This window comes from Rhagoletis pomonella, unplaced genomic scaffold (genome assembly GCF_013731165.1).
Source record: "Rhagoletis pomonella isolate Grant_MI unplaced genomic scaffold, Rhpom_1.0 Rhpom_scaffold_00004, whole genome shotgun sequence".
NCBI lineage: Eukaryota > Metazoa > Arthropoda > Insecta > Diptera > Tephritidae > Rhagoletis > Rhagoletis pomonella.
Genome location: NW_023458558.1, coordinates 59,147,114 through 59,161,603, shown reverse-complemented (window position 1 = coordinate 59,161,603; position 14,490 = coordinate 59,147,114). Strand labels below are relative to the sequence as shown.

Here is a 14,490-nt window from a genome sequence, read left to right as displayed (position 1 = left end):
TTGCTTTATCAATCAAACAGCAATAACAGCGTGCAAAATAATAAATACTAAATGTGATACGATTGACCGATTTGCCAAATCGAAACTGAGTCATTTAAAATTAATTAACTAAAATCACTTATGTTTGAAAATACTAAGAAATCTGTTATATTCTTATCACACATACTTTTGTTAGTAGATATTTTTAAATGTTTTTCAATGAAATAAATGCATTTCGTGTTGACGGTGCGGCAATGCGTAGTGGTTTTTGAAATTCCGGGCAGACGTATCTTATTTTTAAACACCTGCAATCGGTATGGCGACATTTTTTGTTTTGTTTTTTTTTTGTTAATGAACCTGTAATATTTAGTATCAGAAAATCCTTTACGTAATACAATCTTGTTGGGCATAATTGATCTCCTCTTTTTGTTTAATTATAACAAAAAAGCAGTAGCAACAAAAACAGTAACCGGAGCTGATTGAATGCGTCACAAGCTTTTATGTAGTCTGGTAAATTGTTGATCACTCGCAATGGTCGCATGCATTACGCTCTAAATTGCGATGGTAAGGGGAGCTAGGGTGTGTGTGGCATACTGCATTTGTGATTTTCGCAATTAAGGCATCACATGCCTAGCAGCCATGTACATATACAAAGGCAACATTTTTGTTGACATTTTTTTTATAGATTTATGTTGAAATACAATGCCGGCGAACGGCGAATTTTTCGCCGCGAACATTCGCTTTAAAAATTAAAACACAACTAAAGTAAACGACAAAGTGCGTCCGACGACTGTTCCCGACGATAGACTTCGGGTGCACCGTTCGAGTCCGGACAACTTTTTATTTGCTCTTAAGACATTTTTGCCGGAGAGGGTGATGAAGTACGGTTCACCGTTCAGTTCGGCCACATTTTATTTAGATCCGAAGCAAACAGCTGATGATATTGTTACCACATACGATTTTGAGGGCAAAGAATACATGAAATTCGCTGCAAACGCATAAAAAAGAGAACGCGGCAACTCGAATCGTCAAGTCGTTCGGACAAAAATCAAAATCAATTTGATTCGAACAAAGAGTGTTCAGCACATTTTTGTCGCGCTCTCAGTGAGACAGAGTGGGTAAAGAACGCGTAAAATTACTAACAAAAAGTGTCCGGACACGAGCGGTGAGTCCGCCTTAATTTCTATTGTCGTCGCTGGCGGCAGCGGCAAAATACGATCCATTGTGGCCATATGCTAAGTGTTCTAAAGTTTTTAAATCGAAATTTAAAAATACTGTATTAGTTTTTGTTAAATATTAATAATATTGTTTGTAAAAATTTAATTCTACCTTGTCATAAGCAGCTGGTCTCGTTGTCAGCGTAATTGTGTTTTACTGAGTGAAATTTTTGGGCGAAAGTTGCTGACGTCGTCGCTCTTCTGGGGAAAAATTCGCCGTTCGCCGGAATTGTGTTTCAACGCTTATGGTGTGCATTATTGTTTTTGTTTTCTGTTTTTTTTTGTCTTGCTTTCAGCCATTTGTCGTTTCAGCACGTGCTACTGGTTGTTGTCTACCCTAGCCCCTCATTATTCACACAATTACAATTGCAGCACGTTTTTATCGCTCACTTCAATGCTGTCATTCAAGATCGAAGCGTTGATCGGCGTGCATTCACACGATCGCTTACCGGTCACGCTGAGTAATGTAGCACTTACCTAGTACATAGTACTTACATACATATAAGATGTAAACATTTTCAAGCTGACAAGCAATTACAATTGATTGAATTTCCATAAGAACCGCAATTATTTCGCTACGCGGAAAAGGGTCAATTTTGATAGTTAGTCAAAGCACGCTACTTATATACATACATATGTACATATGTATGCATATGTATGTCAGTTAGCTTTACTTAATACTGATTACTTTATAATTTCTCCCACTGCTCTGAGGTAGTTATGGCTGTACACTTGCCAGTACTTTAATTGCATAAATCGTATTTAAAGATGTAAGTGTCGAGCGTCTGTTTTTCGCACATTAAACTTATGTTTGCATTTCCCTTTTTTGCCTCGATCACCGTCATCATCATTACATTGGCAAACAAACATACGAGCGGCTTGCTCATAAAGCCTCCTTACTCAACAGGTAAGCAGCACAGTCGCTCAGCTGAGCACACGACATTGAACACAAAAGGGTTCGACGGCAGCGATCAATGTTCAGCGTACAACTTAACCAAGTTACGATTCGATTTCGGTTACAAAACCGCCAATTAAAATCACAGTTGCAGACACTTGCAACAGCAGCCGTGCACTAATTTCAGCTGCTGCTCTGCTTTCGCTGCACTTGGAGTGTTAAGTTCGTGTATTCGGGATTTCCGTACTTTCCAGAATTGGCACACCCGCTTTGAGGCCGTGCAAGATCGAGCCACACTTTTTAGACCCAACATTCATCGATATTTTGGCATTCGCATAACTGCTGTCGAGTTGGTGGCACACGCTCGCTACCCATAATCCTCACAAAATACGCAAGCACCCATACATACTAAAGTGATAATAAATAATAAACACGCCCACGCGTACTTTAGGTACTAAATACTTAGTGTGTGTGTATGTTAAGCAATACTTATACATTAAATTAATCAATACGTCTTTAATCAAAAGATCTTAAGATACAAATTTTAAAACAACGCGTGTGCATATTCCAATATTAAATAAAGTGTTTTATTCCTTTTTCTTCTTCGCTTGCAGTGTAAACAAATTATTTTCAGTTAATCCATAAACCCCGCTAAATAAACACCAAACGAAAAATGACTTCCGACAGATTGAGTGGAGTCGCTCCGAGTGGACCAGCCAATGACAATTATGGCTCGGAAGTAACCTTAGATATACCACCTAATGGTCTGTATACAGGCAGCAGTGATTGTATAATACAAGATGATGATCCACAAAGTAAGCGTGGTTGTTGTGATGCAACCGGTGATTGGCTAAAACGTACTGCTTCGCAGGTGTTTCGCAAAAAGATGCTCTACAAACGGTTACCAATACTACAGTGGTTACCCAAATACGATCGAAATGATTTTGTTGGTGATTTAGTGGCTGGTATAACCGTCGGTTTAACTGTGATACCTCAGGGATTGGCTTATGCGGGCATAACGGGACTGGATTTACAGGTGAGTGGAAGATTTTTTTTTTTTTTTTGGTGAGGTTGATATCCACAAAGTGAAGTGGATTTATAGAACCATGGAGAATTCTGATTACAATCTAGTGGACTTATGACACATATGCTCGATTAGACACATCTTTTAAATGAAAGGTGGACTTTCTTATACTACACTTCTTCCATAAAAGAGATGGTTATGTTATAGTCAGATTTTCGGTTGGTTGCAGTGCTTTCTAGAAGCTAGCTAAGAGACATTGAACACATTTTCGCGCAATTTTGATGAATTTCTCTTGAGAAATATATTGTTTGTGTGCATAGATAACAATCTTGATTATCTTTTTTATTATATCATTCGCTTATGGAAGCTTCTGATGGGTATGTTAGTTGTGTTACTAAGTGTCTAACTGGTATATTTTTCTTCCCCTAATACTCGAATGGCTTGGAAATCCCTACAAGAAATCTTGTAAACATTCTTTGCTATCTTTTAGTTGACAGCTGCGATAATTTTTTCCTGGACTTTTGAAATGGCTCAAGAACGCCCTATCTCAAAATTATATTAAAAAACGCCCTATCCCAGAATTGGGCTGAAGAACGCCCTAGGACAGAATTTGTTTCTAAAAAGCTAGGATAGGACGTTTTATAACGATTTCTGGAACAGGGCGTGCTTGATAAATTTTCCGAGATAGGTCGCCACCTAGCGGATTAATTCATATTTCATATTGAATCGTGATTAAATTATGAAAGGTTGGATAAATATTGACATTTGCGTTTTCCGACTGCATTGTAAGGTTGCATTTAAGGAGTATACATATAGAAAGAGATAATAATTTGATCCCATTTTATGAACCGTGTTTTGTACTTTATATACATATGTATAGTGTATTTTGTCGTATAAAAAATTAATTAAATATTTAAACCAGCTTCTACTGATCTACTCATGAGATGAACTAAAATTGTCTGGTGGCAAATTCTTTGGAATTCCCAGTGAAAATCGTCACATTGTAATTTAATTTTAATAAACCACTTAAGTAGTTACGCAATTTAGTCCCTCAGTTTTCGAGATATCCGACTGAAATTTGGTAAGCGAGTGTATTTTTATAGTTTATTAATCATTTGTCGGAACCGTCAAAATCGGTCCACTATAACTTATTGCTCCGATATAACTGATTGTTCATTTTAGTTCTCGGTCCTAGTTGACTATTCTGTGGAAATGCTCATATGGTCTTTAGTTGTGTCTAACTTTAATTGATTTTAAGTACAAAAAAAAAATATAACTTTTAAGTACCTAGTTTTGTTACGATGTTCCTGAGCGCGCGGTCTCTTGGGCGGGGCCCTCTCGGATCGGGAGCCCGTGGCATTTTGCCAGCCATGCCACCCTATAGTTGCGCCTCAGGATTAAAGATATAATAGATAAAGGATTAAGGAACAAGTCTAGAACCACAACTGTTAAGCTATAAAAAAAAATTCGAAAATTATATCCGCCGGAACACAAACGAGGGAAATATGTATACATACGTACCTGTATAGAAAAATCTTCATTATAAAAATGGAGATAGTGTTTTAAGCCTTTTTGTTCAGCGTAACGTATGTCTTAAGGTTTTTTTGTACATAAAGGATGTAAAGAAAGCCTACAACGAAAATGGAAAAAGTTTCGCCTGTTGAACTTGTTATGTATGTTATGGTGATTTCGTTTCTACCGGAAAATGTCGCCTTTTAATTGCCTCCTTTTCCTTTTCGTGTTCGATTCCAAATTAAATGCAAAGAGTGAGAAAATTGTGTGTTCATTTCTTAAAATGCCTTCTAAGGAAAAAAAGCCACATTCTCTGCCCTTTGAACCATCGTCAGAAGAGATAGTTGCCCTGAAAATCAGGTGGTTGTTTTAAACGACAATATTATAAAATACGTGAGCTAGGCAACGGCAGGAAGGCAAAAACATGCCCTTTGACAGGATTGAGTGTAACATCAAACACATTTTACACCGGGGAATGGCAACATTTTTTGGATGAAAAAAAATCACCATTAGTAGTAGTTTATACATATAAATTTAAAAAGCAACCTTCTATTATTGAATCATGATATTGTAGTCGGTTTCTGAGCTAAGTTTCAAGTCTTTAGCTCATTATGGAATTGTTTAAAAATTTATTGCAAAATTTGACCCAAAAAAACATACCTACATACATACAAAGCAAGTTAAATAAAAGCTTGTAAAAAAATAATAAATGGTACATACACATTTTCAAAACGTTTGTTAGAATTTTTATTTTGACATCTTCTTCAACTGAATTAAAAAAAAATCAAAAATCTAAAAATCTTTTATGAATATTTTAAAGCTAGATGAAGTTGGCTATTGACATCTGATTTGAAACGACTTCAAAAAGACGAGGAGGAATATTTTTTTTATTTATATTACCCTAGAACTTTGGACCACGGTAACCGATTTGTGTAATGCTTTTTTGAAAGGAAATTTGGTACCTCAGAGATGGTTTCATCCTAATTTTATTTAGATCCGATCATTGGATCATGAAGAAATTAACGGTACTCTTAAATTTGTATATGAGAATTCAACAATTTTATTGAGCTTGAGGCCGTTTTGTATGAAAATGGTGTGGAAAAAACAAACATTCCATTGAGACTGGTAAGACATTTTACACGAGAATGTGATCAATTGTGAATTACTTCTATGACGTCGGAACTTATACAACCCATTAAGCTAAGTTCGCCACGTAAATTGTTTTTGTAAAATTGTTGAATATAACTGTTATAAGGTCCATAAATAACAAAAAAACAAATTAATAAAAAAATATATAAAAAAAAATTAAGCCTTTGCAAATTACCTAATTGAGTTCAGTTTTGGGCATTTTTAGCTTAAAAGCCAATAATTCTTTGTACCCACATTCAAATGTGTATATTTATAGATGTTTTTGACACTCCTCATGCTTACAATATTGCACGGTGTTTTGGATTTTTTTTTTATTCTTAAATAAATATTTGTTAAATATTTTACTTCCTAATTCACATCGTTCAGCAAATTACAAAACTTAATAGAAAGTTTGAATTTTAAATTTAATACAAATACACTAAAAACAAAGTATACATTGACTCATTTAACAACAGTTTTAAAAAACCTTTTTAACTGGTATTGTTGATATACACACACACACACACATACTTAGACACATATGTTAATACATGTACATATGTATTTTAATTAGCAAGTGCGCTCATTTGAATGGTATATTCGTGGAGTTTGTTGACAAACAAAGTAAGAATAATTAATGTCATTGTAATCTTAGACAGCTAAATAAAAAATGTGTTAACTTATTTAATATCTAAAAAATGTGCTTTTTGGCAGCGATCTCTTAACTAGATCGGTCAATATATTCAATAAAAAATTTCCTTGTGTACTTTTTTCTTAATTTTTTTAGCATCAGCTTGGCGGCTATTTCTTAAACAGATACACTTAGAAAAAAGTCAGCTAAATATATCTATCTCAACACATGATTTGGAAACTATAACCAAATAGTGTAGCAATATCAATATCTAGTCTTGAGATAAACATATTTAGCTGACGTAACTAAATTATTTTCTCAGTGTAGGCCATTCTCATATAGCCTCATCGAACGTTGCATGGAGGTCTCATACGCAGCCAAATGTGATTTTTTGAGCTTGTATTATTTAAGATGCTCTTACTTAATACTGATTTGTATAAGTCAATCCGATATACATATTGCTATATTATTCTATAACCATACTGTCTTAGCTGTATGGAGGTTTAATATGCTATATATCTTTGACCTTCACAAGCTTTGAATAGTAATAGAATAAAAGTGTATACGGAAATGCAAACCTTACGATTTCGGCTCGCATGTGATAAATTTGTAGGACCAGAATATAGTCATATATTTTGCTATACATACGTATTTAGCATTTCATAATTTATCAATTATCATTTTTTTTTCCTTTTTCGTAGCCTAATTTTTTTCGGTTAAAATAATCATTATCCTTAGACCACTTATAGCATTTATGCCATTAATACGCTCATTCACTTTGGAAACGTTTTAAATCATTATACAGCGCACTGACAATCGTTTTTCTAAGCCCAGGAGCTCTCTTGTCCCGGTCCCAAAGGCCAGCCATAAAATTTTGGAGGTGCCGTTATTAGAAGTGCTAAAAGTAGCGATTTCTGGTCCGACAAATATGCAAAAAGTTTTTTTTTTTTTTTAACGAAACCGTAAATCCCTAATCTTATGTGACAATATCAAAACGCACACAAATTGAATAATTGCAAAAATTTTTAAAGTGCCAATTATTTTTTCTTCAGCTTATTCCTAGGCAGATTATTTTTTTCTCTCTCAATTCTATGCAATAAAAATTTGTATTTGTTTTTTGACAAAACAAACAAGCCAAGTTTTCAATTTCTTTCAGTCAAATCATGCATGCATATGCAGCAAATATAGAGGAATGTAAACTAATTTAGTATTTCAAATACATACATACATATGTAACTTTGACGCCATACGAACTTCACACACTCTCGTGAAACTTACTAGGGATGTTGCGAATGTTGAATTTTAGACATCCGCGGATGCGGATGCGGATGTGAAGTATTTTTAAGAAACAATTAGAGTCTGGCATAATGGCGACATCGTTGTTTAAACAGCGCTTACAAGCCAAATCAGACGTGTTAGGTTTTTCTAAAACTTTTTAAAAAGAATTCTTCATTCTCATTTCTTTGCCTGTTTTAGAATTTGGGGAATCTGTAACTTCATCAGCGTTTTTCGATTTTACATAGTTTTTGTAATTGATTTTTAACCTTTTCCGGCCAAATCCGTCCCTGATTAATATAAAAATGTTTCCTCTTAATTATAAGGTTCATAGAGCCTCATAATACCAAAAGTGAAGAAAAAGACTCAAAAGTGGTTGTGGGCATCTATTAGGGCTGCCTCAAATTTGTGCAATATATTGTACAAAAGTCCGCAAAGGAGTAAAACCACTCAAGAAAACTCAATAAATATTTCATTACGTTTGACGGAATAAAACTTTTATTTCATTGAAAATGAACTTATTTATGTACAAAATAATTGATTTTACTGCAGATATGTTGAAATTAATATTTTATATCTTTTTAAGTTTCTTTAGTTAAGATTTGCATTAAAAAATTTTAAATTTTCTCCATGAGAAGAGAATTATGTAAAGAAATTTTGAAAAATTTCAGATTCAATGACAATTTAAATACAAGTGACCCGTTTTAATAAACCTTCCCGGTTTATCTGCCTTCAGTAGATCAAGAAATCAAAAACCTACCCTTTACTGCAACAACAGCGCACAAGCTCTTCAAAAACCACCAATTGCCTGTTCAACTGCAACCTTTGCGGACGTTTGTACAATATATTGTACAAGACACTTAAAACCTTTCAGTGTAAATGTATTGTATTTTATTTTTTGCACAGTAAATTACCACAACTTGCGTGTCACTGGAATTTTATAAAATGGTCTATTTTTAAATTAAATTCTAAAAATATTTTTGAAACGTGTTCGATTTTGAAATTAACGTAAACTATTCGTGACATTCCAAGCGTTCATAAAGTTTAATTTGTTTTCAAAAATATTAATAAGATTTTTAGTAGCACGCTTCCAATGTTACAAAAAATTAAATGTACAATATATTGTACAAATGCAGGGAAAGGGTTAATACTTTCTTGTGCGACTGGTTTGAAAAATGTGTGCTTATAGTGAGCTAAATAGGTGGATGTAGAAAATAAATTATAAATTATCGTGTTTTTTATAAGCATTTTAATCTCAGATAGTTACGTAATTCCTATCTAATTAAAGGTCAGACCTATAGCTTTTTAATTATTTGAGCATCTATTTTTTTTATAGCCAGACGTTGATCATTTCTGCTGGAAATCCCTATTGAAGGGTCTTGCTCTTTGACTTTAAATAGCAAAGAAGGGACAGTATTACCACAGAAGTTTTTAGCCAAGGATTCAATATACATCCCTATGAAAAAAATATTGGCCGACAAGTAATAAATGTACCGTTTTTAAAATTTTTGCTAAAAATAAATTCACCAAAGAGCCCCATTTGAAATTATTGAAGCGAATATATGTAACATCAAAAGCAAATCACGAAAATTTGATTAAGAATTACAGTGCACACTTTCTTCTTTTGTGTCTAGTAGCTTTTTTAAAATTGGTCCAAAAAAGTCATAATAAAGAAGGAAACCAATGCAGGTATTTAACGAACAGAAAAAACATATTATTAAAGGACTATGTCCTCTTTGACGTACGTCAAAGGTCAAGTAGAAATGGGAACTTGTATGAGTGCCCATTGATAGCTCGGTTATATAGCTTAAGAAATAATATGTTTAAAGACATCTTTTTCAAAGTTGATAAATATGACATTTGACTCGTTTTGTTACACAAATACTCCCGCGATCACATGCAAAAATATTGGCTACAATTTGTCATATTGTTTGCGATATATACGTTTTATCGGTGCACTCGCACAACATTCGCAAAAGCTCCGCATTGATTATTGCGAATGCGAATGTTAAAATTATTGCGGAAGCGAATGCGAATACGAAAATTCGCAACAACCCTGATACATACATACATACAGGGGGAGCAGTTATGAGTACACACATAGAGATTTTTTTTTAAGATTTGCAAGGTTTTTAAAGTTAAATTGTTTTTTTTTAGGTTATTTTTTCATAAAAGTATGGTTCATGCTTCACCAAAAAAAGTCTCCAAAATCAACGCGATTTACTAAAATTATTAAATTTACAAAACTTCATACTCAAACAAAATTCTAAAATATCAGATTAAAAAGCTCAAAATTTTAATGAAATTTTGTTAAATTTATCTAAGCTCTGTATAAAGTTTGGTTAAAATTTTTGTTTAAAGCATAAACCATATTTTTGTAAGAAAAAAACCAAAAAAAATTTAACTTTAAAAACCTTGTAAATATTTAACAAAAATCACCATGTACTCATCACTGCTCCCCACTGTACATATACATACATAGTATACCTACATATTAATAACACACTCAAATTATGTTCATCATTAACTCATTGCGGAGTCTGCAATTAAAACTTACTTTCTGGATAATGTAAGAAGAGTGATGATCACTTTCTCCGAAAGTAGTTTTCCTGTACTCCAGATAACCACAAAACAATTCTTATTAGTTTTAAATATATTTTAATTACTTCAATTTGATCACCAAAACTGCATTCAAATTAATTTTCCACTTCCTTTGTTTACGTCGCGTCGCTGGCGTTTATTTCTCCCACATATATATTTTTTTCTTATAATAACTTGTTGTCATTGCTGTTACCGTTAAATTATTCATTATAATACGGTTTAATTGCTTCAAGGTAAACAAAACAAAAGAACATTTAGAATGAGTTTTTAAACAAAAATTCAAATGTTTATCTGCCCTTCACAAATGCAAATAAGTCGGAGTTTTATCTGATATTTCGTAATACCAGTGACGTATGTAGGTATGTACGTTAAAAAAAATTGTTTGGCCGTAACTGCCGGCCGGAAGAAAATAAAATACACTTGAAGTATTGCGATCATCAGTCTCAAATCGATCTAAGTATTTAATTCGTCGGCCAACAAAAGACCTTGTCCTGGTTTTCGAATAGCGCTCGCTGAGCAGATATGAATTTTGTCTAAGAATATTTCACGTGGAGTTAAATGCACTCCCACCCCCTGGGGAGATCAGCTCTAGTGTACACTTTCTAGCTGTTTAATCTGCCACACAGTTGCCTTTAATATCACTGGAGCCTGATACGCTTGCTACCACATACTTAAAAAGAGATGTTAGGCATTGCCCTTCTAGCATTGAGCCCAGGGACTGCGGTGCCACCAATTATAGCCTTAATGGCAGCAAACTTAAGGTTGATGGAGAGTTCCCAACAAAATACTCCTACATAAACTCGTCCATCAAGCTTCGACCCATACGAGTAAAAGTTCACTTGTAATTGCTTTCAACTGCTGCCTGCCCTCTACTCATTCATTAAATGGTTTGTGGTATCAGGTATGAGCTACACGCTTTCAAGAATATTAGAGTGTCCAAGCCTTAAGTAAGTAATCTAAGCACCCAGTAACTCTTAGCCTAAACTTACCGACGATCTTCTACTGAAATTAAACATTTTCCAGATGATGGGGTACGTATGTATGTATGCGTACATATATTTAAACTTTGAGTTTGCTATCATCTTGCAAACTCTGTTTGGAGAAAAACAGTATCGAACAATATAATACAATCCGGTCTGTAGAGCCCGCGTGTAGGATAGCACAACATATCTGGCCCTCCGACATTCGTTACATCACTAAGTACTTTCGGACTGAACTGAGCACGAGTAGTATCTATGTTTTTGTGGTCTCAATCAGATCGACGATTGAGATCACCTCTAGCGGGGAAGAATATAAACAGCCTCTATTAGGGTATCACAATTGGGTTCCTTCGAACGTTGGATTATCTTACCTTCAGTTTTAATGCGAGGAAATATATATGAGGCTATGGGGGCCTGGGCAAAAAAAAATTAATGCGGTCTTTTCCTAAAAAGTTGATCGCACCTACGTGATGCTATATATTATAGTAAAAGAAAACTAAGAGGGCGTGCTTCGGTATATTACCGTTTCGATTCTTGTAATGCATGTTAAGGTGCACCTAAACTTTTGTGAAATGTCAGTTAGGCTACTATGGCGCTCAAGGCCTCATATGTTTCTTTGCCTGTCGGGTTTTTCCTAGCTATCTTGCAAAAAATGTATGCTTGATACAAAACATGCATACGTCTCTATTTAGTAGGCTTCCTTATAACCGCACCAGGTCCAAAATGATTGTGAGACCTATGCATGAAAATTTAATTATATTTTTATTATAGAGCACACCTATAAATAATTTACTCCTTTCTAATATGCATATAATTTTTTTTTTAACTAATAAATATCTACCTTCTTCATTTCTCCCCACAGTATGGTCTCTATGGTTGCTTCTTCGGCTGTTTCATTTACGTCCTCTTCGGCTCCAGCAAAGATGTACCTGTTGGTCCTACCGCCATTGCCGCACTGCTTGTCTATCAAACTGCGCGTGGTAGCTTGGAGAAAACTATATTACTTACATTCCTCACTGGCATTATTGAATTGCTGATGGGCATACTACAGCTCGGCTTCCTCATAGACTTTGTGTCAGGGCCGGTTAGTGCGGGTTTCACTAGTGCTGTCGCGCTCATCATTTTTACCTCACAACTCAAAGATATACTAGTCGTAAGCACAGCCGGTGATACCTTCGTCGATATGTGGATCTCAATAATAAACGATATTGAAAATATTAGCTGGAATGATGCTGCGCTGGGCATCGGTTGTGTCTTCCTATTGCTGGCCATGCGTGCTATGACTATGGTAAAGATCGGTCCCAAAGAAGGCAAAAAATGTTGGCAAAGTGTACTTGAGAAGATCATCTGGCTGATCGGTACATCGCGTAATGCTGTGCTTGTCATACTCGTTGCCCTTTTGGGCTATGTTTTACTTAGTTCGGGCATTGATATCTTTAAGATGGTCGGCTTTGTGCCAAAGGGTTTGCCAGAATTCAAAGTGCCGCCATTCTCAATGACCACCTACACCAATTCTAGCAGCGGTGAAGTAATTGAGACGCATGAGAATTTCGGTCAGATGGTTAGCAGTCTGGGTGCTGGTTTGATTGTGGTGCCGCTAATATCGTTGCTGGAGAATACCGCCCTCGTGCAAGCTTTTGGTAAGTTAATACATGCATAGAACGTAGGCGAATAATACTTATAATAATAACAATTTTATTTTCAACAGCTGATGGCAAGCCCGTTGATGCGAATCAGGAACTAATTGCCATTGGACTTTGCAATATTGGCAATTCGTTTGCGCAGGGCTTCCGTGGTAATGGGCCGATCGCGCGCGGCGCCGTTTTAAATGCTAGTGGCGTTAGGACACAGCTATCCAACCTCTATACCGGTATCATTGTCATATTTGCTTTGCTATGGCTTACGCCAGCCTTCTACTACATTCCAAAAGCTGCCTTAGCTGCCATCATCCTGGCTGCAGTGATCTTCATGATACAATATCGCGTAATCAAGCCAATGTGGAGAAGCAAAAGTGAGTCCAAATGGGTACAATTTTGTTAGTTAAAATTTTTTATTCAAAAAATTTTGTTTTCCTTTTTGCAGAAACTGATCTCATCCCTGGTATCAGCGCTTTTATTGCTTGTCTTTTGTTACCGCTGCAGATCGGCATACTTGTGGGCATAGGCGTCAATATCGTTTTCATTCTGTACAGCGCAGCGCGTCCTAAATTGCGCATCGAAACCGCAACTGTAAGTTAATTAAAAAATTGTACTTTCTTCTTTGGAGTTAAATTAAATGGATTTGTTTTTTTTTTTGCGATTCAGACTTCGAATGGCATCAAATATCTCATGCTTACACCCGATCGCTGTCTCATCTTCCCATCGGTTGAGTTCGTGCGCAACGTAATCAACAAGCAAGGCCGCAAATCTACGCTGCCGGTAGTGATTGACTGCACCTACATCTATGGTGCGGATTTCACAGCTGCCAAGGTGGTCTCACTGCTAATTAATGATTTCGAGGCGCGCAATCAAAAACTCTACTTCTATAATTTACAATCCCGCGTCGGGCAGGTGTTTGAGGGTCTCAACAAAGGGCTGATTGTTATATACGATGCTGAACATTTGGAATTGGAGCTTTCTGGCAAAGAAAATTGAGCGAGGCAGTTGTTTGTGTTGCAAATTAACTCTAATCGCTGATGCGGAAAACGATGACTAAATCGAATGAATATGTGAAATAGTGAAAGTGTGATATAAGGTTGTTACTTAAGAGAACAGGGCAAATGTGTATGTTTTAATAGCTAAATGGTGGTACTTAAGAATTAATTTTGAAACAAATATCTACACACTATGTACATGGATATTTTGATATTCAATAGTTGAGTGTAAAATACTTTTTCTCATATCAAATCAAATGTTTTAACTTTTATTTAAAACTGCTGAACAAAGACTTGTTATCGAAAATACATATTTAGTCCTTCAACTGTATATAAATACATATTCGTTACCTTAATATAGAAAGGCCCTAACTCATTTTCTTTTCAAATCCAGCACTGTTGAAAAGTCTGCCGATTAATCACTAAAAGCCCATTGGTTTTTAAAAATAACTAATACATCATCATAAAATTTGTTATTTTTTTCAACAAAATAGCCTTCGAAAGAAATTTCCAGCAGAAGCACTTGATTTTCTATGGAGTTTTTTCATGACCCCATAAAGAAACCAAAATCTTAGATAGGGCCTCTCTATATATTAAGGTAACGATATGTATATGT

At 35.1% G+C, this 14,490-nt stretch overlaps 1 protein-coding gene across 2 annotated transcripts; it reads left to right on the top strand.

Annotated features, from left to right (window-relative positions):
* The first annotated feature begins 2,096 nt into the window (after positions 1-2,096).
* LOC118737885 (sodium-independent sulfate anion transporter-like) lies at positions 2,097-14,197 on the top strand. 2 transcript variants are annotated; one of them, XM_036468693.1, is made up of 6 exons: positions 2,097-2,542; positions 2,706-3,127; positions 12,105-12,882; positions 12,951-13,253; positions 13,325-13,470; positions 13,546-14,197. In XM_036468693.1, the coding sequence occupies exons 2-6, from the start codon at positions 2,765-2,767 to the stop codon at positions 13,873-13,875; spliced, it is 1,920 nt and encodes a 639-aa protein (XP_036324586.1). In that variant the 5' UTR covers positions 2,097-2,542; positions 2,706-2,764; the 3' UTR covers positions 13,876-14,197. The 2 variants fall into 2 exon arrangements, with proteins under 2 accessions (XP_036324586.1, XP_036324587.1); XM_036468694.1 differs by having other exon boundaries at positions 2,097-3,127.
* The last annotated feature ends 293 nt before the right edge of the window (positions 14,198-14,490 follow it).

Coding starts and splice junctions, on each gene's coding strand:
- LOC118737885 (XM_036468693.1), top strand. CDS start 2,765: ATGACTTCCGACAGATTGAGTGGAGTCGCTCCGAGTGGACCAGCCAAT. Junction 3,128..12,104: donor TAACGGGACTGGATTTACAG/GTGAGTGGAAGA, acceptor TTCTCCCCACAG/TATGGTCTCTATGGTTGCTT. Junction 13,254..13,324: donor GCCAATGTGGAGAAGCAAAA/GTGAGTCCAAAT, acceptor TCCTTTTTGCAG/AAACTGATCTCATCCCTGGT.